Below are 22657 nucleotides of genomic sequence, written 5' to 3' on the forward strand. Positions count from 1 at the left end.
GAAAAGCCATGTATAACTTTTGACTACCCCAAAACTGAACTACTAATACCTACCATTGACCGGAAGCCTTACCAATAATGTAGAGTCAATTAACACATATTTTGTATAATATATGTATTGTATTCTTTTTTTTGAGACAGAGTCTCACTCTGTCGCCCAGGCTGGAGTGCAGTGGCACGATCTCGGCTCACTGCAAGCTCCACCTCCCAGGTTCACACCATTCTCCTGCCTTAGCCTCCCGAGTGGCTGGGACTACAGGCACCCACCACCACACCCGGCTAATTTTTTGTATTTTTTAGTAGAGACGGGGTTTCACCATGTTAGCCACGATGGTCTTGATCTCCTGACCTCGTGATCCGCCTGCCTTGGCCTTCCAAAGTGCTGAGATTACAGGCGTGAGCCACTGTACCTGGCCTGTATACTGTATCCTTATAATAAAGTAAGCTAGAGAAAAGAAAATTTTTTTGGAAAATCATAAGGAAGATAAAATACATATACTATTCATTAAGTAGAAGTGGATCATCGTAAAGGTCTTCATTCTCATTGTCTTCACATTGAATAGGCTGAGGAGGAGGAAGAGGGCTTGGCCTTGTTGTCTCAGGGGTGGCAGAGGCTGAAGAAAATTCAAGTATAAGTGGACCTGTGCATTCACCATGTTGACTTAAACTCATGTTGTTTAGAGGTCAACTATATGTGAAAGTGAGTCAGGAAAAACTTAACAGATTGATATGTATGTCTTCATCTAGTTTGTGAAAGAAACCAGTTCATCTCTTGAGTTAAAAGCGTTGTATAAGATAAGGAAATGTGTTATTTTGAAAATAGAGATTAAATTTAAATTGTTTTGAAAAGAACTTGTATTGCATGTGAGTATTTAATATTCATGTTTTTGTTTTTAATTAGATTATGGCATTAAAACCCTATGACTTGAGGAGGCGCTTATATGTAATATTTAGAGGAGAAGAAGGACTTGATTATGGTGGCCTAGCGAGGTAAAATAAAAAACACATATCTGCCTTGAAATAAGTATATCTCATTGTATGCAGGGAAAGTATTCTTGAAAACATATGTGAATATATTGTATTAAATTTTTGAATTAACAATCCGGAATTTTTCTCAAAAATACACACGGTAACCATTATTATTATTACTTCTCTTGGTTATCTTTCTATACATCTTCTTTACATATATGTAAATTCGTATATATGTGTAATATAGTATATATTTGCTGCTTTTTTTAACAGAATTAATCATACAGTGTACAAAATGTAGGATCTGATTTTATTTTTTTATATAGTGTGGACTTCTATGTTAGCATATATACAGTGAGTGAGTGAATTTGTTTATTTCTTTTTTCTTCTTGTTTTTTAAAAAGTTTTTAAAGGCTGGACGTGGTGGCTCACGCCTGTAATCCCAGCGCTTTGGGAGGCCAAGGCGGGCAGATCACGAGGTCAGGAGATCGAGACCATCCTGGCTAACACGGTGACACCCCGTCTCTACTAAAAATACAAAAAATTAGCCAGGCGTGGTGGTGGGCACCTGTAGTTCCAGCTACTCGGGAGGCTAAGGCAGGAGAATGGCATGAACCTGGGAGGTGGAGCTTGCAGTGAGCCGAGATCGTGCCACTGCCCTCCAGCCTGGGTGATGGAGCGAGACGCTGTCTCAGGAAAAGAAAAAAAAGTTTTTAAAGCTTTTTGTAGAAATGAGGGTCTCACAGTTTTGCCCAGGCTGATCTTGAACTCCTGGGCTCAAGAGATTCCCCCAACCTTGGTCTCCCAAAGTACTGAGATTACAGGTGTGAGGCACAGCACTCAGTCTGAATATTTTCTTTTTTAAAATGGCTGTACAATATTTTGTTGTATGGAAATATCATAATTAATGGATTAGCATGCATACATTCTTATTTTTTGCTATTGTAACATCATGTGTTGGTTTTATGTTTATGTTTTTAGTCCAATCTGAGTCTCTTTTGGGAATAAAGTTTTCTACATTCACTAAATATATTGTTAACAGTAGACATTTGTGAAGCAATATGGGTGGAAAATCCTTTTATTTTTTAATTTGTCCCTTATTTGTTCTGCCCCAGCCTAATTTGGCAACAATTTATTGTTTAGCAAAACATTTTGATTAAATCTTTCTAAAGAATTCAAACTTGATTTTCATAGAAACAACTGCTTTTTTGAACTCATTTCAGACGTGTACAGAATTACAAAATCACAGTTTTAACACAACTGGCAAAAAGAGATACAGAACCAAGTACAACTGGTGGGAATAGATAACGTGATAATATATGTGGAATTATCAGAGTTTTGTTTATATTAGCATATTTCCTCATTTACAACATCATTAAACTTTTCCAGAAACGAAACACTGCCTATCATAATAAATGTTCATATTGCATCTATTGTGAGTTTATCTCAATTTCAGAAATGTTCAGACATAAGAAAGGTACATCTTAGAAATGAGGAAATATGGTATTTTTACAGTGTGTCTTTATTAACATTTACATTCTTATCTGAGCCCTTATTTGCCTCAACAATTTGGGTCTAAGTTTTATATTTTGATGGTTTTAATGAATATAGCTAGTTCCTCCATAACATGATTTTTTTATTCCTAAATTTTTTATTTAATTCATGTATTGGTGGGCTAGATTCATCAAATGGTTTATTAAAGAGTTTACAGGATTGATATATTCCTACAGTCTTTGCATAATGTTCTCTGTTGCTTTTACATATAAACAACAATTTCACTAGATATAAATTTCTCGCACACTTGTTTTTCCAATACTCACATTGCTTTACTGTTTTCTAGCATTGAATGTTAGTACTGTGAAGTGTGAGGCCAGCCCCTTGTAGGAACCTTATTTTTCCTTTGGGTGCCCACACAGCCCTTTTTCCTGAAGTTCAATAATTTCACTGTTGATTGTTTTGTATCTTTTTTTAGGAATATATTAAGATCTTCCTTAATGTCAGGGAAGTTTTCTTCTATTATGTCTTTGAATATTTTTTCTGTTCCATTTGTTCCATTTTTCTTCAGGAACATCAGTCATGGGTATGTGGAATCTCCTTTGTCAGTCTTACATGTCTGTCATCTTTTCTCTGATCATTTTTATCTTTGTGCTTTTCCATTTTATTTTGATTTTTCTCAAGCCTATCCTCATGTCACTGTTTGCAGTACTGCCCTACGTTTTGCTGCTTCTAATGTGATTTTTCTTCATTAGTGGTTTTACTGTTTTCTTCATTTTCTTCTTTAGGCTCTGCTAGTTCATCTGTTGTCGCATAATTTTTTCAACCTCTTGTGTCTCTTCAGTTTATTTGAGAGTATTGAGAAGAATATGTTGAAAGTTAATTCTTTTGCCTTTTGCTAGTTAGGAATTTTTCTTCCTTTTCTGCTAGCATCAGGGGAAAGGTTAGATGCCATGTTTTAGCCATTCTTCTTTTGAATTGATTCAGTTTTCTCTGGGCTGTTGTTTGCTAAAAATTATCTGAAGCATCTGGAGGGTTTATTCCTAGTTTTTATATATGTGTCTAAACACACTCTCACTAGACCTGCTCCATCCTCTTACCTGGGGCATGTCTTACTTCAGCCTCATCATAGAGGGAAGTCACTTGGTTCAACTACTACTATGTTACAACTGGACTTAGTTTTAATAATTGGTGTTTACTATTTCTAGTTGATTTTGTTGAGGACTCCCTTCTCTACCCTTCAGGCAGTATCAGCGATTGTGTTTTATAAGCTTTAGAAAAGCATTTATTAACAGGCTGCCAGGCCAGATGTAGCCTACATAGAGGTGGCCCTCATTGTGATTTTACAGTTTTTAAATTACTTGATGACATTTGAAAATCAATAGATTATGCTTAAGAATGAAGATTTCTGACATCTCTTTAAAACACTCAACCCACAATCCTGCCTTCTCACGTGGCATCAGTGGGCTGAATCAGAGTCGCTGTTTCCCCTGTAGATTAGCATATATTCTGTTTCACTACAGTGTCCACCACTGCCCAGTTGTTTGAGGACTATGATAATATGCCTAGAAATTCTTCTTCCTTAAAACCAATAATTTAGCAGCTATATAAGGAATGGAGGATTGTGGCTAAGCAGAGAATGTGAGCCCCATCTAGAGAATAGAGAAGGAATCCCCTTGTACTTACAGATCACTGTAAGCATCTGAGTTTGGAACCCTTCTTTAGAAGAAACTGCTGTTGAAAAGAACCTTTTAGAGATTGGGTTTATCTTGTAATACCTTTATCTAGTTGGATTTCACATATTGGACTTTAAAATGGGTGGTAAAAGGTTAGAGATTGCTTATCACATTTAAAGATTTAACCTTTTAAATTTTAGTTTCATTTTTAATGCAATGACAATAAAGTTAAAACTGTTAAATAGCAGCAGTGCTGTGTATCTCGGTATCACCTGCAAATGTACATTAAAACCTATTGTATATACATCCTAGAGTGCTTGTAAGAATTAAGAATACAAAAAAAATACATGGCTTTTGCCTTTGAGAAACTTACAGTCTGATGGATGGGGCAAGTCATGTGCATAAAAATGAATTAATATTGTGAGATTGTTACAACAGAGTATTCAGTGACTGATATTAATACAAATACACTGGAAATTGCCTCAAAAAATTGTTGAAGTGGGATTTAAGCTGAATTGAAGTTGAGGAGACATATCCAAGCAAAAGTGTGGCATACAGATAAGCATGTTATATCTATATGAGGATCAGTGAATTTGTAGTTTGGCCACATCAAAACTAGCAGGTAACTTAAATGGAGAGCCAGATCATAGAAGAACTTGGATGGAGGGCCAAAGAATTGGGCAGTGGAGTTCTTAAAGAGTATTGAGCAGAGGTATGATGTATATATGAGTATATTTAAGATCTGTTTTTAAATTCACATATTAATGCTAAAAAATAACCTTGACTTTCTTATAGAGAATGGTTTTTCTTGCTTTCACATGAAGTTTTGAACCCAATGTATTGCTTATTTGAGTATGCGGGCAAGAACAACTATTGTCTGCAGATAAATCCAGCATCAACCATTAATCCAGACCATCTTTCATACTTCTGTTTCATTGGTCGTTTTATTGCCATGGTGAGTTCCTGACTTTGTTATTTTTATTTATTTAAATTTGTTACAAATGTATTACAGAAGGCTTTAAAAAAAAAAGGATAAGTATTATATTTGCTATTCACAAATTTTATTACCAAGAAAGTTGCCCTGGAGAATGTAAAAATGTATTTTTGAGTACCTGTATAAAATCAAGATTATGAATATGAAGATTATGTTTATACAGCCACTTAGTCTTTAAAAGTCCTTTCATTTTTAAAATTAAAACCCATTTATAGTATGACTGCTTTTATTTGTTCATTTATTTTTAATAGAAAAAATTTTAATTCTTTTGAGACAGGATCACACTCTGTTGCCCAGGCTGGAGTGCAGTGGCGTGATCTCAGCTAACTGCAACCTCCACCTTGCGGACTCAAACGATCCTCCCACCTCAGCCTCCCAAGTAGCTGAGACTACAGGCTCGCGCCACCATGCCAACTAATTTTTTTGTATTTTTGGTTGAGATGGGGTTTCATCATGTTGCCCAGGCTGGTCTCAAACTCCTGGGCTGAAGTGATCCGCCTGTCTTGGCCTCCCAAAGTGCTCGGATTACAAATGTGAGCCACCACTCCCAGCCTACTTTTCAATAAAAGGAAAATCTGAGCTATCTAATAATTGTATTTGATTGTTTTTGGAATTTTAAGAGCTTTGCAGAAGCCCTTATGGAACTATTGTCTTTTGGGAAGTGTTTGTATTTATTTATTTACCTATTTATTTGCACTTTATTATCTGTTAATTCATTCAGCAAAAATTTATTGACAGTCTGCTGTAATGCCAAGCACTGTTTTAGGCTCCAGAGATAAAAAGAATACACAGTCCCTGCTCTCAGGGACCTAAATTCCATTAGATAGAAACAAATAATCAATAGATATATTCTGAAGGAAAGAGTGTGTTGCTTTTTTTTATATGGTGTGGTTAGAGGAAGCCTTACTGATGGATGACACATGAACAGAAATTGAAGAAAGCTAGGGACTGAATCATGCAGATATCTTGGAGACTATTCTAGGCATAGGGAACAGCAAGACAAAGGCTCTAATGTGGGAGTGCATTCTTGATTGAGAAAGAGACCAGTATAGTTGCAGCAGAGGATATGAGAGAGAATGTAATAGGAGATGAGATTGAGAGATGCTGTGTGGGACCTTTAGGAAATTCACATAAGAGTTGAGTAGGGCAATGAGTGACCTGATCTAACTAACATGATCTGACTTAAATTTTATTAAGCTTGCTTTACGAGTATGTAGAAGACAGACTATAATTGGGGGCATAGGAAAACATGGATAGAATCAGGAAAATCATTTGTAAAAATCCAGGTGAAAGATAATAGTGGCTTGGACTTGTGTCTTCTAGCAGTGGAGGAAGTGAGAAGTGATTTGGATTCTGGGTATATTGCGAAGTTAGAACTAACAGTTTTCTGACAGATTAGATGCAGGGTGTGAGAGAGAGTCAAGTATGGCAACAATATTTATGACTAGCTTGTCTGGTTGCAAATTTTGGGGGTGGGAGAAATCCAGAATATTTAGGTTTGGCTTGTTAAGTTTGAAGTAGACATCCACATGGAGATGTAAAAGAGATAGTTGGAGGTATAAGTCTGGCAATGAAAGGATATTTAGTTTAGAGATAGGCATTTGGGAATTCTTGGCACATAGAGAGTATTAAAAGGCAATATGATTGTTTATAGAGTGATTATGGATGAAGAAGTTGTTCAAGGACAATTATAAGTCAGGGAGATAAGTAACCAACAAAAGATCTGAGGTAGTAGAATCAAATAGGAGTGATCCCCAGAGGACAAGGGAAGAAGAAAGTGTGTTTTAAGAAGGAGGACATGATCAACCCTGTCATATGTTACTGATAGACTGAGCAAGATGAAGCCTGGGGTTTGACCATTGTACCTGCAAAGGTGAAAGTTATTCATGAGTGGTAGGGTGGAAAGACTGATGGGAGTAAAATCAAGAGAGAATGGAGGGAGAGTGGATACAGCAAATATAAACAAGGAATCATAGAGAATTGGTCACTAACTAGAAATGCTTATGGAGTCAAGAATGGGAGGAGAATAAAACATTTGTATTGCTGATGGTGATGACTAAGTATCTTAGTCTGTTTTGTGTTGCTATAAGGGAATACCAGAGGCTGGATAGTTTATAAAGAAAAGGGGTTTCTTTGACTGTGCAGGCTGTACAAGAAGCATGGTGCCAGCATCGTCTTCTGGTGAGGGCCTTAGACTGCTTCCTATGAAAGTCACATGATGAGAGAGGAAGCAAGGGTGGGGAGGAAGTGCCACACTCTTTTTAAAACCAGCTCTGTAGGGAACTAATAGCGTGAGAACTCACCAGGGCATTAGTCTATTAGTTGCAGGTCAAAATTCTTTGTTTTTCTTGTTTAATTTTAGAATCAGGGGTACATGTGCAGGTTTATTAAAAAAGTATATTGTGTGATGCTGAGGTTTGGGGTATGATTGAACCCATCATGCTCAGGTAGTGAACATAGTACCCAATAGGTAGTTTTTCAACCCTTGCCTTCCTCCCTCTCTCCCTCCCATAGTAGTCCCCAGGTGTCTATTTTTCCCATCTATTTATGTCCATGTGTGCCCAATGCTGAGCTCCCACCTGTACGTAAGAACGTGCAGTATTTGGTAGTTGGCTTGGGAAAATGGCCTCCATCTGCATCTGTGTTGTTGCAAAGGATATGATTTCATTCTTTTTATGGCTGAATAGTATTCCATGGCGCTTACAGTCCACCATTGATGGGCACCTGGATTTATTCTAGGTCTTTCCTATTGTGAGTAGCGCTGTGGGGAACATACAATGAATGTGTCCTTTGGTAGCACAATTTATTTTCCTCTAGATATCTATACCCAGTAATGGGATTGCTGATTCTCATGGTAGTTCAACTCTTAGTTCATTGAGAAATTTCCAACCTGCTTTTCAAAGTGGCTGAACTAATTTACATTCTGAACAAAGTATATGTCTCTTTTTTTTCTGCAGCCTTGCCAACATCTGTTATTTTAACGTTTTAACAAAAGCCATTCTGACTGGTATGAGATGGTGTCTCATGTCTCATTGTGGTTTTGATTTGCATTTCTCTGATTAGTGATATTGAGCATTTTTTCATATATTTTGTTGGCTGCTTATATGTCTTGTCTTTCCTTTTTTTTTTTGAGACAAGAGTCTTGTTCTGTCACCCAAGGCTGGAGTGCAGTGGCATGATCTCAGCTCACTGCAACCTCTGCCTCCTGGATTCAAGCAATTCTCTTGCCTCAACCTCCTGAGTAGCTGGGACCACAGGCACGCACCACCACACTCAGCCAATTTTTGTATTTTTAATAGAGATGGGTTTTCACCATGTTGGCTGGGCTGGTCTCGAACTCCTAACCTCAGGTGATCCGCCCACCTCGGCCTCCCCAAGTGCTGGGATTACAGGCGTGAGCCACCGCGCCCAGCGGCTGCTTATATATCTTCTTTTGAGAAGTGTCTGTTTATGCTTGCCCACTTTTTAATGGGTTTTTTTTCTTGTTGATTTGCTTACGTTCCTTATGAATTCTGGGTATTAGACCTTTGTTGGATCCATAGTTTGTGAATATTTTCTCCCATTCTGTAGGTTAGTTTACTCCCTCTCTCTTGCTGTGCAGAAGCTCTTTAGTTTAATTAGGTCCTATTTATCAATTTTTGTTTTTGTTGCAATTCTTTTGAGGACTTAACCAGAAATTTTTTTGTCAAGGCTAATATAAAGAGGGCATTTCCTAGGTTTTCTTCTAGGATTTTAATAGTTTTAGGTCTTATATTTAAGTATTTAATCCATCTTGAGTTAATTTTTGTGTATGATGAGAGGTAGCACTCTAGTTTCATTCTTCTGTATGAAGAATCCAGCTGGGGGATCACATTTCAACATGAGATTTGGAGGAAACAAACATCTAAACTATACTGCCAAGTTAGAGGATAAAGAATTTGATAAAGTCAGAATATAAGGAATATAAGAGCAATGGGCTTGAATTGGAGAGAGGAAGAGATTTATTTAGCACACACACCAAGTGATAGAAAGATTATCTATAATAAGATTATATGGATTCAGATGCTAGTAGTGAGCAGATATAGTAGAACACACAAAAGTTTTCTTCTGGTTGCTTCTGTTTCCTCTGTGAAATAGGAAGTAAGATCATCAACTCAGAATAAGGAGTGGGGAGAAGTAAGTATTTGAGGAAAGAAGAGTAGGAATGAAATAGTCATCTAGGAAAGTGGGAGAGTGAATGCAGTAGGGAAATGTGATTACCAGGAAACAGACCAGTGACGAAATATGACTATCGGTCATGGAGCAGTCAGCTTGGTTGTTTATGCATTTCTAGCATGTTCCATTGCCTAGGTACAGGCATTGAGTAACCTGAGAGTTGAATTTAGCTAGGCTTGGGATTTTGCTAGAAATACACTGGCGGAGGTAGGGTTTGAAGGGAGTTATTTTATTTTATTTTTTGAGACAGAGTCTTACTCTGTCACCCAGGCTGGAGTGCAGTGGCACGATCTTGGCTCACTGCAGCCTCCACCTCCCAGGTTCAAGCAGTTCTCCTGCCTCATCCTCCTGAATAGCTGGGACTACAGGCGCGTGCCACCATGCCCAGCTAATTTTTTGTATTTTTAGTAAGGACGGGGTTTCACTGTGTTAGCCACGATGGTCTTGATCTCCTGACCAAATGATCCACCCGCCTCAGCCTCCCAAAGTGCTGGGATTACAAGTGTGAGCCACTGCACCCCGCCTTGAAGGTAGTTATTTTAACGATTGACTATGGAATCTAAACTGAGTAAGAGAAGACATAACTTCATGAGGGAGCTAAGGTAGTATTAATAGCTTCAGTGGATTTTTTTAGTTCCCCAAAATTGCTGGGAGTCTGGGGCTTCCTGTGTTGGCTATTGTGAATAGGAGCGAAGGCACGATGGGGTTAGTCCTAAAAGCCTCACAGGCAACGGTGAGAGTAAGAAAGGAACGGGAGAGCTGCCTTTTCAGGTGCACAGGGCCCTTTTATATTTCCTTATCTAGTTAGGTTAATTCAATTTATAAAACATTTAGGGAGATTGAGGCAGGGTATGGTAATAGAAGTCTTTTATCATCCTATACAATTTTTGATATATGTTATTGTAGCTATGTGTTATAAAATAGATTGTTTTGTTTTTCATACCTAGCATTTTATATAATATTTTAGTTTTCATGATTTATGCCATTCACTTACTGAATGCTTTGTTTACTTGTGAAGTCTCATGATTTTTCTTTTATCATTGTTCTCTAAGAAATTGTTATTTTGCAAATTTTAAATAAAATTTTTCATTTTTCTTTGCAGGCACTATTTCATGGAAAGTTTATCGATACTGGTTTCTCTTTACCATTCTACAAGCGTATGTTAAGTAAAAAACTTACTATTAAGGATTTGGAATCTATTGATACTGAATTTTATAACTCCCTTATCTGGATAAGGTTTGAAGATTTTGTTTTGCAAAAGTCATTTTTTTGAAACCCATTTTGTTTCATTTTGTTAATTAGTGTATATATATTTATTTCACCCAGAGATAACAACATTGAAGAATGTGGCTTAGAAATGTACTTTTCTGTTGACATGGAGATTTTGGGAAAAGTTACTTCACATGACCTGAAGTTGGGAGGTTCCAATATTCTGGTGACTGAGGAGAACAAAGATGAATATATTGGGTAAGGTGATATACCTTATTAAGCTTAATTTCTAGAACACTTCAGAACTAAATCCTCTCTCTGTACCCTTAATTTCATCCCCTTTTCATGCCTTTGGAAAGTTCTTCTCACCAGTACCAATGTTCTTGAAAAAAGACAATATATGTTGCTTCATTTTCCCACTGCCATTTGCTGTAACCAGTCTACCATTTCCCTTTCCATGTCATTTTCCCTTTTTTAACTCAGGCTTTTAAATAGTGCTCACCACAGCCTGTTTCTTGAAACTCAGTGTTTTCTTGAATTCCATGATCCTATGTCATACTGATTTTCTTTACATGCTCTTATTGTTTTAAATTTTTGTTTTTAGAGAGAGTTTCACTCTGTCGCTCAGGCTGTAGTAGTGGCGTGATCATAGCTTACTGTAGGGTTGACCTCCAGTGCTCAAGCAATTCTCCTGCCTTAGTCTCCTGAGTAGCTGGGACTACAGGCTTATACCACCATTCCCAGCTAATTTAAAACAATTTTTTTTTGGTAAAGATAGGGTCTCACTGTATTGCCCAGGCTGGTCTCAAACTCTTGGCCTCAAGTCATCCTCCTTCCTCAGCCTCCCAAAATGCTGGGATAACAGGCATGTGTCACCATCCTGGTCACTTGCTCTTTTTTAATGGCAGTTCTTTAAATCTCCTATTTCCTAAATGTAGGCATTTTTCCAAGATTTTATTTCAACCTGCTTCTCTAAATATTCTGCTAACATAGCTTCAATTTTCCGTTAAAGTTATATCTGAACTTTGGAAATAATTTCCATTTGCCAGCCAGGTAAATCCAAACATTTTCGGGAAAGAACCAGGCAGTAAACTTTTTAGGCTTACAGGCCACATTTCTTATTGCAACTACTCACCTCTGTGGTATAGTGCAAAGGTAGCTATAGACAGTGTATAAACAGATGTGTGGCTGTGTTCCAGTAAAACACTTGCAGACACTGAAATTTGATTTTGTATAATTTTCATATCCCAAAATACTTTTAATATTTTTCAATCATTTTTTTAAAATGTAAAGACTATTCTTAGCTCAAATGCTGGACAAAAAAACCAGATGATTAGGCCCACGGGCCATAATTTGCCAGCATGTGAACTACAGATGACCCATCTTAAAATGTAATGGGTCTAAAATCAAACTTTTCATTTTTCCTAGATATTGCCTCCTACTGATGTCTTCTATGAATAGTACTACCATTTTCCCCTCTTAGATGCTAGCTGTCATCTCTGTCTCTTTCAGATTTTTTGTTTTTTATATTTGTTTTGAAAATGGGATTAGATTATACACATTACTCCATAGCTTATTTTTTTTGTCTTAAGGACAGTACAGTTAAATCTAACTCATTTTTTAATAGCTAGGTACATTGTGGTGTATTTTTTTCTATATTTTTCAGCTATTCCTGCCAGTAGAGATCATTTAGGTTGTGTCCAGTTTGGGCCACTGCAAACAAGACAGCAGAAAACTTCCTTAAGCATGAATCCATACATCCTGCTACTTGTTTCGTGGGCTAGATTTTTAAAAAGTGAAGTTACTGGGTCAAAAAGCATTTAATAGATATTGCTATGTGGCTTTTGTAAAATGTCACAACCATTCTTTTTTCCTTTCTTGTAAAGTGCTATGGCCTTTCAAATTTACATCCTTAGTGTCTCTGCTTACCAACTTTAATGTACCCTTCTTAGCTTGGCATTCTTGGCCTCTTCTTATTTTTCTGCTAAACCAGTCATCTCTGAGTGAGAGAAATTACCAATAACTGATTTTCTTTCTTTATACTTTCGTACTCTATTAGGTATTTTTGTTTTGCTTTGTTCTACAGTGTGCATTTATTAACGCTAGTTGGAAAAAAACAGTAACACTAGATTTTGAGGAAAATATATTCATCAAAAGATCATGCATAAGGCACTGGACTTTCTATATTTGTTAAGCCTGAGCCTTCCACAAAGTCCAACAACAATAAGTACCACAACCTGAGTGGTTAAAAAAATGCTATCAGTGGTTTCAAATATCAAAAGTAGTCTAAATAAAGTTTCACAGTGTAAGATGTATATTCACTTTCTGTAAAGTTAAGCACTGTTTCGAACATTTTATCACTGTAATACTATTGATAGCTAATCATGAATGCAGCAATTTTTGGAGGATTTTGTTTCAGTCTTACATAATAACAGACTTTAGTCTTGTTTTTTAATCTTGCTCTTGAAAATTATATGATAACACTCTTGTTTAGTTGTAATACCTTATTTTTAGTGCACAAAATAGGCCATCAGTGAATCTATAAGTAAATGAATGGTAGACATATATATGAAGTACTACTGGAATCCAAAGTGGGAAGAGAGCTATTGTTTCTGCTGGGAGGAGTCAGGAAAGTTCTTCATAGGACATTATGTATTATGTTATGTCTTAAAAGATGCATGAGAGGCTGGTGGCTCCTGCCTGTAATCCCAGCACTTTGGGAGGCCGAGGTGGGTGGATCACTTGAGCCCAGGAGTTCAAGACCAGCCTGAGAAACATGGCAAAACCTCATCTCTACAAAAATAAATAAATAAAATTTTTTTTAAAAATTAGCTGGGCATGGTGGCGTGCGCTTGTAGTCCCAGCCACTAGGGAGGCTGAGGTGGGAAGATCACCTGAGCCCAGGGAGGTCAAGGCTGCAGTGAACCAGGCAACAGAGTGAGACCCTATGTTAAAAAAAAAAAAAAAAAAAAAAAAAAAAAAAAAAAAAAAAAAAAAGATACATGAAAGCTTGCCTGATAGAGGGAGATTTTTGGGACAGGGAAAACAGCAAGAGCAGAATTGACGTGTTAAGGGGATAAGATGATGGTGGGAATTAGTGGCTATAGTGGAGCCTACAGTGATAGCTAGGTTTAAAATTACCTTGGTTTAAAATTTGGTTGGATAGAAGGTGAGAAAGTGAAAACACTGAGTAAGGTGTACTCTTATATTGAGTGTGGTGGTAAAGGGAGGACAGAGTAATTTAAAAGAGACACTGGGTTAAAGGAAGGGTTTTTGGAAAAGAATAGTCTGAACACCTTTGTGGACAAATGGGAAGAAAAGTTGGAGTTGGAGTTGAGGATACAGGACAAAGAGGGTTTAGGGATTGAAGAAAAGTTTTGGAGGCAGCCTTAGAAAAGCATAAGGCCAGCTTCCTCTAGAAAGCAAAAAGAAGAGTTAGAAATGGGAGGAGTGTGAACAGCTTGGCTTTCTCTTCATCGGCTAGAATCTGTGGCTTCTGTGTATGAGGTGCTCTAGGTAGTTCTTTCCAGATCCATCTCCTTTTGGAATCTCCTTTTACGGATTTTGTGTCACTGACAGATTTTCTTCCTTATTTCCTTTCTATCATACTTCCCTGCTCTTACAGCTGCTTTATATATGTCTCTTCAGAATGTTTTGTTTTCATCTTAATTGAGTTCTTCTATTCTATTAGGAAATCTTCGTGTTTTCCAATAAAACAGCAGGTAAAGAACCTGTTCTCCAGCCTTAAGCCCTCTCAGACCATAAACCTACACCAGCACATGGCCTGTGGACATATGGTCATTACATACTGAGACAATCCCTTGCCTTCCTGGTGTGGAAGGCTTTGAGTCAGAGTCCTCAGGTCTGTCATGGCAATGCTTGGTTTAAGAAGAGCCTGTTAAATGACTAGCTGTTCCTTCCCAGTGGGCACATGATATTTGGACTTATTTGTCTAGATATAAACAGGAAATAATTAGTGCTAGGATTTGGCTATCTTACTAAATAGTGAAGAACCTCCTATTTATTTTCTTTCTTTTTTCTGTTTTTTCCTTTCCTATTTATTTTTAAAGCATCCTTTTTAATAGTTACCAATGTGCTATAACTGATTTCCTCAAATGTGTTAACTCTAAAATTATATGTATTCATACGTATACACACACATCACATTTATATGTTTATATATGTGGCATTTAGAAAAAGAGAAAGAACTATAGAAGTTCTTGGCGTTTTTAAGTATTTTACTTCACATATAAATTACCTATTTTTAAATACCATCTTTATTTTCAGTTTAATGACAGAATGGCGTTTTTCTCGAGGAGTACAAGAACAGACCAAAGCTTTCCTTGATGGTTTTAATGAAGTTGTTCCTCTTCAGTGGCTACAGTACTTCGATGAAAAAGAATTAGAGGTTAGGCCCTTTTATTATGCTATTGTAGGGAATGTTAGTTGGGGGGAGGGACTAATTTAGTGCTTTTACAGAACAGTGTTCACACATTTTAAACTCCTGTAGCACAATCTTGAATCCTCTCATTTGTCCTGATGTCAAGGTGGTATTTATTCTAGCATTGGGTAAGAGTCTTAATTATGTTCTCTGAACCATATAATGCCATGAGCACAAAATCATCAATCAGTGTCACTTGTTAGGGGTCTTGAAGAGTTGTTGGAACATTATTAATAATTCTGAAATTTCAGTTTAGTAGTGAGTTGCTTCAAAGATCAGAATTTTAAGTCTTGAGTTCTTAGTGGTCTTAACTGTATTTAGACTTGTTAGAAGTATATCAGGCATGTGATAAAATATATCTTAAAATATACCATCTTAACTATTTTTAAGTGTTCGATAATGTTAAATATATTCACATTGTGCATCTAATCTCCAGAATTTTTTCATCTTGCAAAACTGAAACTCTATATCCATTAGACAACCCCCTTTTCCCCAGCCCCTGGCAACTACCCTTCTACTTTGTTTCTGTGAGTTTGACTACTGTTGATACCTCCTATGAGTGAAATCATACAGTATTTTACTTTCTGTGACTGGGTTATTTCACTCAGCCTAATATCCTCAAGGTTCATTCGTCCTGTAGCATGTGTCAGCATTTCTTCCTTTTTTAGACTGAATAATACTCCATTATAGGTATGTACACTACCACATGGTATTATCCATTTGTCCCTCGAGGGACCTTTGTGTGGCTTCCATCTTTTGGCTGTTGTGAATAGTGCTGCTGTGAACACAGGTGTACACATATTTCTTTGAGGTCCCGTTTCTTTTGGATATGTACCAGGATGGTATTGTTGGATCATATGGTAATCCTCTATTTAATTTTTTGAGGAACTACCATACTGTTTTCTCTATCAGTTGCCTCATTTTACATTCCTATTAAACATGTAGAAAGATTCCAGTTTCTCCACATCTTTCCCAACACTTATTTTCTGTTTCTTGTTTTGGTTTTTTGCTTGTTTTTTAAATAGTATCCACCCTAATGGGTGTGAGGGGATATCTCATTGTGGTTTTGATTTGCATTTCCCTAATGATTAGTTATCAAGAATTTTCTAAATCTTATTTTCCCATATAAGTTAGGACATAGGCCGGGCATTTGAATAGTCCTTGGCATTTCCTCTCTGCCTGCTTTGGGTGTGCTATTTTAATTGTAGCCTTTTATTAAGAAACTTGGTTCTTTCACGTAATCAAATGTGCATATGGAAAACAGCACTTCAGATTTCATAGAGTAATATTCCTATGTAGGATTTAGCCTTCTGGCAAGTCTGACTAACCTAGGAAGTACAGTCATCCCTCGGTATGTGTGGGAGATTAGTTCTGAAGGGCACCTGTGGACACCACAATCCATGGACACTCAAATCCTTACAATTACAGTATATAATAGGATAGTATTTGCATATAACTTACACACTTCTCCCTTATACTTTACATCATCTCTAGATTACTTATAAATACCTAATGCAATGCAAATGCTATGGTAAATAGTTGCTATAGTATATTTTTAATTTTTTAATTTTTTTTAATTGTCATATTATTGTTTTTCTCAAATATTTTCAATCCACCATTGGTTGAATCTGCTGATACGAAAGCTGTGGATATGGAAAGCCGATATATATGAAAACCAGGACTCTGAACCTGACTGACATAGACTGTCACTAATCCTGGTTAACATCTTTCTTAACAGTTTGCTTACACAAATTAACAGAAACATATTAGAAGATTAGCATGGAAGACATTTTTAGAGTAGTATTTATTAATCTTTTTAAAAACCACAGACTTCATTTTTAATCTGAAGATGGACATCTTGCATCCTCTAAATTCATACACCTAAATATTCCATACCTCTAATTAAGAATGTCCATGTTAGAGGTGCACTCAAAGAGGGATGTTATAGTGGGAGCCCCATATTGAAGTGGAGATGAAACTAAAACAGGAGATCAAGAAGCATAAGAATAGGAACATACAGTTTATGTACCCTTGGCAGTGTTTATAATGTTCTCACATACTGCCCTGTATGTGGGAAGGCCATATGATACCTTTCTTTTACATATAAGATGACTGAAGCCCTTAATGATTATTTGCCTTGAGCTAATCAGTTAAGAGTACAATTAAGACTGCTAATCAATTAAGAGTGCAGAGCTGTGTGAGAAAATCCAGATTTTGTCTTGTTTTGCTTTGTCTTGAGTTTTACACCTAGTCTGTTGTTCTTTCTTCTACTGTCATTCATTGCCTCTCTTACCATAGTAATGGTTATTCATACTATTATTCACAATAATGGCTATGCACAGTCACACCCCCCTTTTATAGGTTAACATCTGTTTAATGCTTAAGAAGATATGGTAGTCATTCTTTATGAAAACTCTTACCACACTAGGAATAGAAGGCAACTTTCTTAGTTTGATAAAGGGAATCATCATCAACAACAAAAAACCTTAGCATTATTCTAAATGGTAATATTTTGAAAGTTTCCCATTGAGTTTGGGAAAAAGGCAAAGATGTCTACTCTTACCACTTCTATTCAATATTTTACCAAATACCCTAGCCAGTGGCAAAAGCAGAAATAAGAAGTATAAAGATGGGAAATAAGTAAAACTGCCTATATTCACAGATGAAAACATGATTTTCAGCTTAGATTAGAAAATCCTAGGTAACCCACCAAAAAACTACTAGAAATAATAGTGAATTTAATAAGGCATGGGTACAATGTTAATACTTTAAAAATCAATTGTATTTTTATGTATTAGCAACAGACACTTAAAATTTAGATTTTGGTTTCATTTGTGAAAGCATCAAAAAATGAGCAAATTTAACCAAAAACACACAAGACCTCTATACTAAAAACTGAAAACATTGCTCAGAAAAATTAAGGAAGACCTAAATAAATGAGGAGATATACCATATTATATTGTTAAAGTGTCAGTTCTCTCCAAATTGATGTAGAGATTCAACATCTCAGCAGAATTTTTTTATAGAAAGTGACAGGCTGATTTCAAAATCAGAAGGAAATACAGAGGCCCTAGAAGAGCAAAGCCAATTTTGAGAAAGGACAGACTTGGAGGATTTATATCACCTGATTTTAAGACTTATTTCTAACACCATAGTAAATAAGATAGTGTGGTATTTGTGAAAGAATAGACAAATTGGTGGAACACTAGAATGTCCAGAAGTAGACCCACACCTACATTGTCAATTGATTTTCAACAAAAGTAGTAAGATATTTCAATGCGGAAAGGGAATATCTTTTCAACAAATGATGTTGAATCAACTAGATATCCATATGGAAGAAAATTAACTATAAGCCTACCTCAGTCCATATTTAAAATTAACTTTGACCTTACCTCTGCCCATAAAATTATTCATGCTTATAATTAAAAAGAATTATAAGCCTGAATGTGAAAGTGAAAAAGAAAACATAAGAGAAATCTTGATGTAGGCAGAAGTTTTTTAGAACAAAAAAGCAAATAACCAGGAAAGAAAAATATGGATAAATTGGACTTCTTCAAAACTAAAAACTGCTCTTCAAAAGATACCATTAAGTGAAAAAGCAACCTACACACTGGGAGAAACTACTCAGACAAAGATCTTATATCTGGAATATATTAACAAAAAAACTCATGTAACTCAATAAAAAGATAAGAAAACATTTTTAAATGGACAAAGGCTTACGTCACAATAGGAGATACACAGATGGCAAGTAAATACTTGAAAAATGCTTATTAGTAATTGGGGAAATGCAAATCAAAACACCACTTTGAGATAGTATTGGTAGTTTCTTATAATGTTAAATGTACATCTACCTTATGGCCTACCAGTTCTACTGTTAGGTGTTTATCAAAATGAAATGAAATATATATCCAAACAAAGACTCGTACATAAATGTTAATCATTTTATTCATCAATGCTAAAAATTGAAAGTAACCTAAATGTTCATTAACAAGTGAATGGATAAGCAAATTGTTGTATATTCATATAATGGAATACTATTCAGTGATAGAAAATATGAACTACTGGTTCCAACAACAGCATGGATGAATCTCAAAAACATGTTGAGTGGGAAAAACAAAAGAGGATGTGTGTATATGTATATGCACTATATATCACAAAAATATGTATGTATGCATATACATGGCATTCTTAAAAGGACAAATATAATCTATGGTGAAATCACTGATCACCTAAAACTAGAGATGAGGATGATTGTTTTGATTACAAAAAGGGGATGATGATTTTGATTACAAAAAGGGATATGATGGAAATATGCTATATCTTGATTGTAATGGTGGTTACACAGGTGTATACATCTGTTGCAAATATTCTAACTATATACCTAAGTTTGTGCATTTTATTGTATGTAAATTATAGCTCACAGTTGACTTACGAAAAAAACTAAGAGATAAGTATTACATATTTTACTATACCTAAAATAATGTTCATTTCATATATAAGTTGAGGTTGTTTGACAATTTCACATATGTAGAATATTCCTACAGAAGCTGGATAAATTATTAATAGTTAGTATATTTTTTTATTTTTAAATATATAAGATAGCATAGATTTTTAAAAATGAGAACCAGAAATAGGTTTGGAACTAATGAATTTGGATACCCAGTTTGGGGGAGATCTATCTGTCTGTCTATCTATCTATCTATCTATCTATCTAGATATAAATCTATATATATAGATGTGTGTGTGTATTTACACACACACACCATACCATATATACATAATGTGTGTATACATAATAGATACACACACATATCTATCTAGATATAAATCTATATATATAGATATGGTATATACCTATATATACCATATATGGTAAAGGAGACATGCTTTTCAGTATAGCTGTTTTTCTTGAAGAATACTCTAAATGTGGTTTTTGGTTTGAGTTAAATAAACATGGGTAAAATAAAGTACCAGAGAATCCTTTATGCTAAATTGCCACAGTTTTGTTATATTTGCTTATTGTGATCATTATATGCCATGCATATAGCTTTTCACATAATTTGCCATGTGCATAACTGTATTAGGAAATTTCAGGCATATAATTATTCTTTTCACTAAATCTTTATTGTGGCCTGATTCTGTGCTCATTTCCCAGGTTATGTTGTGTGGCATGCAGGAGGTTGACTTGGCAGATTGGCAGAGAAATACTGTTTATCGACATTATACAAGAAACAGCAAGCAAATCATTTGGTTTTGGCAGGTATTTGCTTTTATCTTTTTTGAAACAAAGTACTCAACATATTTTCTAATGAAATGGTGGTTTTAAAAATAGCTTATTATTTTTAATTGAGACTGCTTTTGGACACAGTTTATAATTTTTTAATTCCAAATCTAAGCGAATAGTGTGAACACTTGTTAAAAGTACTTTCTATTGCTGAAATGAAGGAGTGAATGACAGAATCTTATTTAAGTACTAGTTTAATGTTAATAGTTGTAGGCGTAGCAATTTTTTTCTAGTGGTATCAAAGTAGTCTAAATTCCACTTAATTCTAGAAGTAAATGAGAAAGTATGTTTGTAATGAGAGTCAGTGCAGATACTTTAATTCCTCTGAGGTAATATATACTAGGGAATTAGAATGATGTAGGGGATAATGTCTAAGAATGACTTTGTTCATTTATTTATGTATTTTTTTAGTGTGTGTGTTTTGCTTAAACTATAATAGGATGGTCTCAGGAATCCAAGTGTACCACACTAATCTTGAACATTTCATTTTAATACACTTTTTGTTTTGTGTGTTTATTTGAGAATTTAAAATCTCCAAATCGGGGATATTCTTCAGATAACTACTCTACTAATTGGGACTCTTTTGAGCAACTTAGTGACTGGACTTCTGGCTTACTTCTGCTTAACTGTTTCATTTTCAGGTGAAGAGTAATGCTGGGTTTTGTGTCATAGTATACTTTCCAAAAGTTGCATCTTTTCATAAGGATGTATGTCATGAGTTTGTGGCTTGATATTTTAAAGAGATGTAGACACTTCTAGAAATTTATCTTAAAATATACTTCAACATGGGTAAAGTGGCACATACCAAAGTATTTAATGCAACATCATTCGTATACTAACAGAGACTTGAAACAACCTAAATGTCCATCAGGAGAGTACTGAGTAAATAAACTATCATACATCCATTCTTTATAAGTCTATACCTTGGAGTTATTCTTTTTCTTTTTTTTTTTTTTTTGAGACAGAGTCTCACTCTATTGCCTAGGCTGGAGTGCAGTGGCAGGATCTCAGCTCATTGCACCCTCTGCCTCCCAGGTTCAAGTGATTCTCCCGCCTCAGCACCCCGACTCCAAGTAGCTGGGATTACGGGTGTGCGCCACCACGCCTGGCTAGTTTTTGTATTTTTAGTAGAGACAGGGTTTCACCATGTTGGCCAGGCTGGTCTTGAACTCCTGACCTCAAGTGATCCACCTGCCTTGGCCTCCGGAAGTGCTGGGATTGCAGGTATGAGCCACCACGCCCGGCTTTTCTTTCCTTTTTTAAAAATGCAAATTAACAAAAATGTTGGAGAATAATATTTCAATACAATATTAAGGGGAGAAGAAAGATGCTAACCAATGTGTATAATATGGTGCTTTTTGGTTAAAAAGTTATCGTCTGTATAGTAAGTGTATGTTTGGAAATATATCATCTTTGAAAAGGCAGAGAAAAAACTGGAAACAGTTCTAGAGAGGAGCTGAGCAGTTGGAGGCAAAGGTAGGAAAGCTGCTTTTCATTCAATAAAAGCCTTTTACATTCTATACTACTACCTATTATAAAATAAATACATAAATAAGAAGGAATAAATCCATTTTCAAGCCTAAAATATCTGAACTGCATTATATACAGTATGCATACCGTTGTTTATAATCTTCCCTTTAAGGCTTTTTACTAGCTTCATTACACTCGGTGTTCCCTGGCTTTCTGTTTACACATTTGTACCTACATAGCTAATGAGCTTAAGCTTAGGGTCATATAAATCCAAGTGAATACTTGTGTTTTCTGAATTGGGTTTCTTTTAGGGAAAGTGATGACGTTTATGTCAGACCTGGTAATAAGTTTTCTTTCTTGTGTTCTGATGAAATATGTGCCTCAGCACAATTCTTCACTGAAATATTTTGGGTCATGATTAGCACAGCTATTTTGTCTTAGCCTTAGCTAAAGTTTATTCCCTATTTTTAAGATACATTTCCACTCTTAATCTGCTCCCTATGTTCCTTGCTTTCTGTTATACTCAAACCAATCAAATTAGTATTTCACCACATTACCCATTTATGTCTTTGAATATAACCAGTCAATGAAATAATTTTAGAGGAATGTGTACTTTGGTTTTTCAGGTACTAGTCAGGAACAACACAAAGTGTTAGGAAAATGGTGTTTCATGGGAGAAAATACTGCAAACTATTAAGAGTGGCAGCAGGGAGGTGTGTTCATTTGTTTTCTGTAGCTTAAAGGGGAGAGGGGTAATTGCCTCAAGGAGGAATAACAGTGGTTTAGGGCTCATTTAGACTTGAGTTCAAATGTTAGTTCTGCCACTTCAGCAGTTTGGGAAGGAAAAATCATTTAAACTCTCTAGGCCTCCATTTCCTTATATGTACAGTGGGGATGCTAATGATTCTACCTATCTCAGAATTGTTG

The 22657-nt window shown here is 35.8% G+C and overlaps 1 protein-coding gene across 9 annotated transcripts in view; it reads left to right on the forward strand.

Moving 5' to 3' along the window:
- Nucleotides 1-22657, forward strand: part of WWP1 (WW domain containing E3 ubiquitin protein ligase 1) — a 126522-nt gene that overhangs the window by 96421 nt on the left and 7444 nt on the right. For all 9 annotated transcript variants that reach the window (XM_054499852.2, XM_054499856.2, XM_054499851.2 and 6 more), the window contains 6 exons: nt 901-989; nt 4934-5093; nt 10429-10562; nt 10653-10793; nt 14823-14943; nt 20132-20236. In XM_054499852.2, the coding sequence (XP_054355827.2) occupies nt 901-989; nt 4934-5093; nt 10429-10562; nt 10653-10793; nt 14823-14943; nt 20132-20236 (750 nt within the window). The remainder of the gene's footprint in view (nt 1-900; nt 990-4933; nt 5094-10428; nt 10563-10652; nt 10794-14822; nt 14944-20131; nt 20237-22657) is intronic.

Source organism: Pongo pygmaeus, chromosome 7 (genome assembly GCF_028885625.2).
Source record: "Pongo pygmaeus isolate AG05252 chromosome 7, NHGRI_mPonPyg2-v2.0_pri, whole genome shotgun sequence".
Lineage (NCBI taxonomy): Eukaryota > Metazoa > Chordata > Mammalia > Primates > Hominidae > Pongo > Pongo pygmaeus.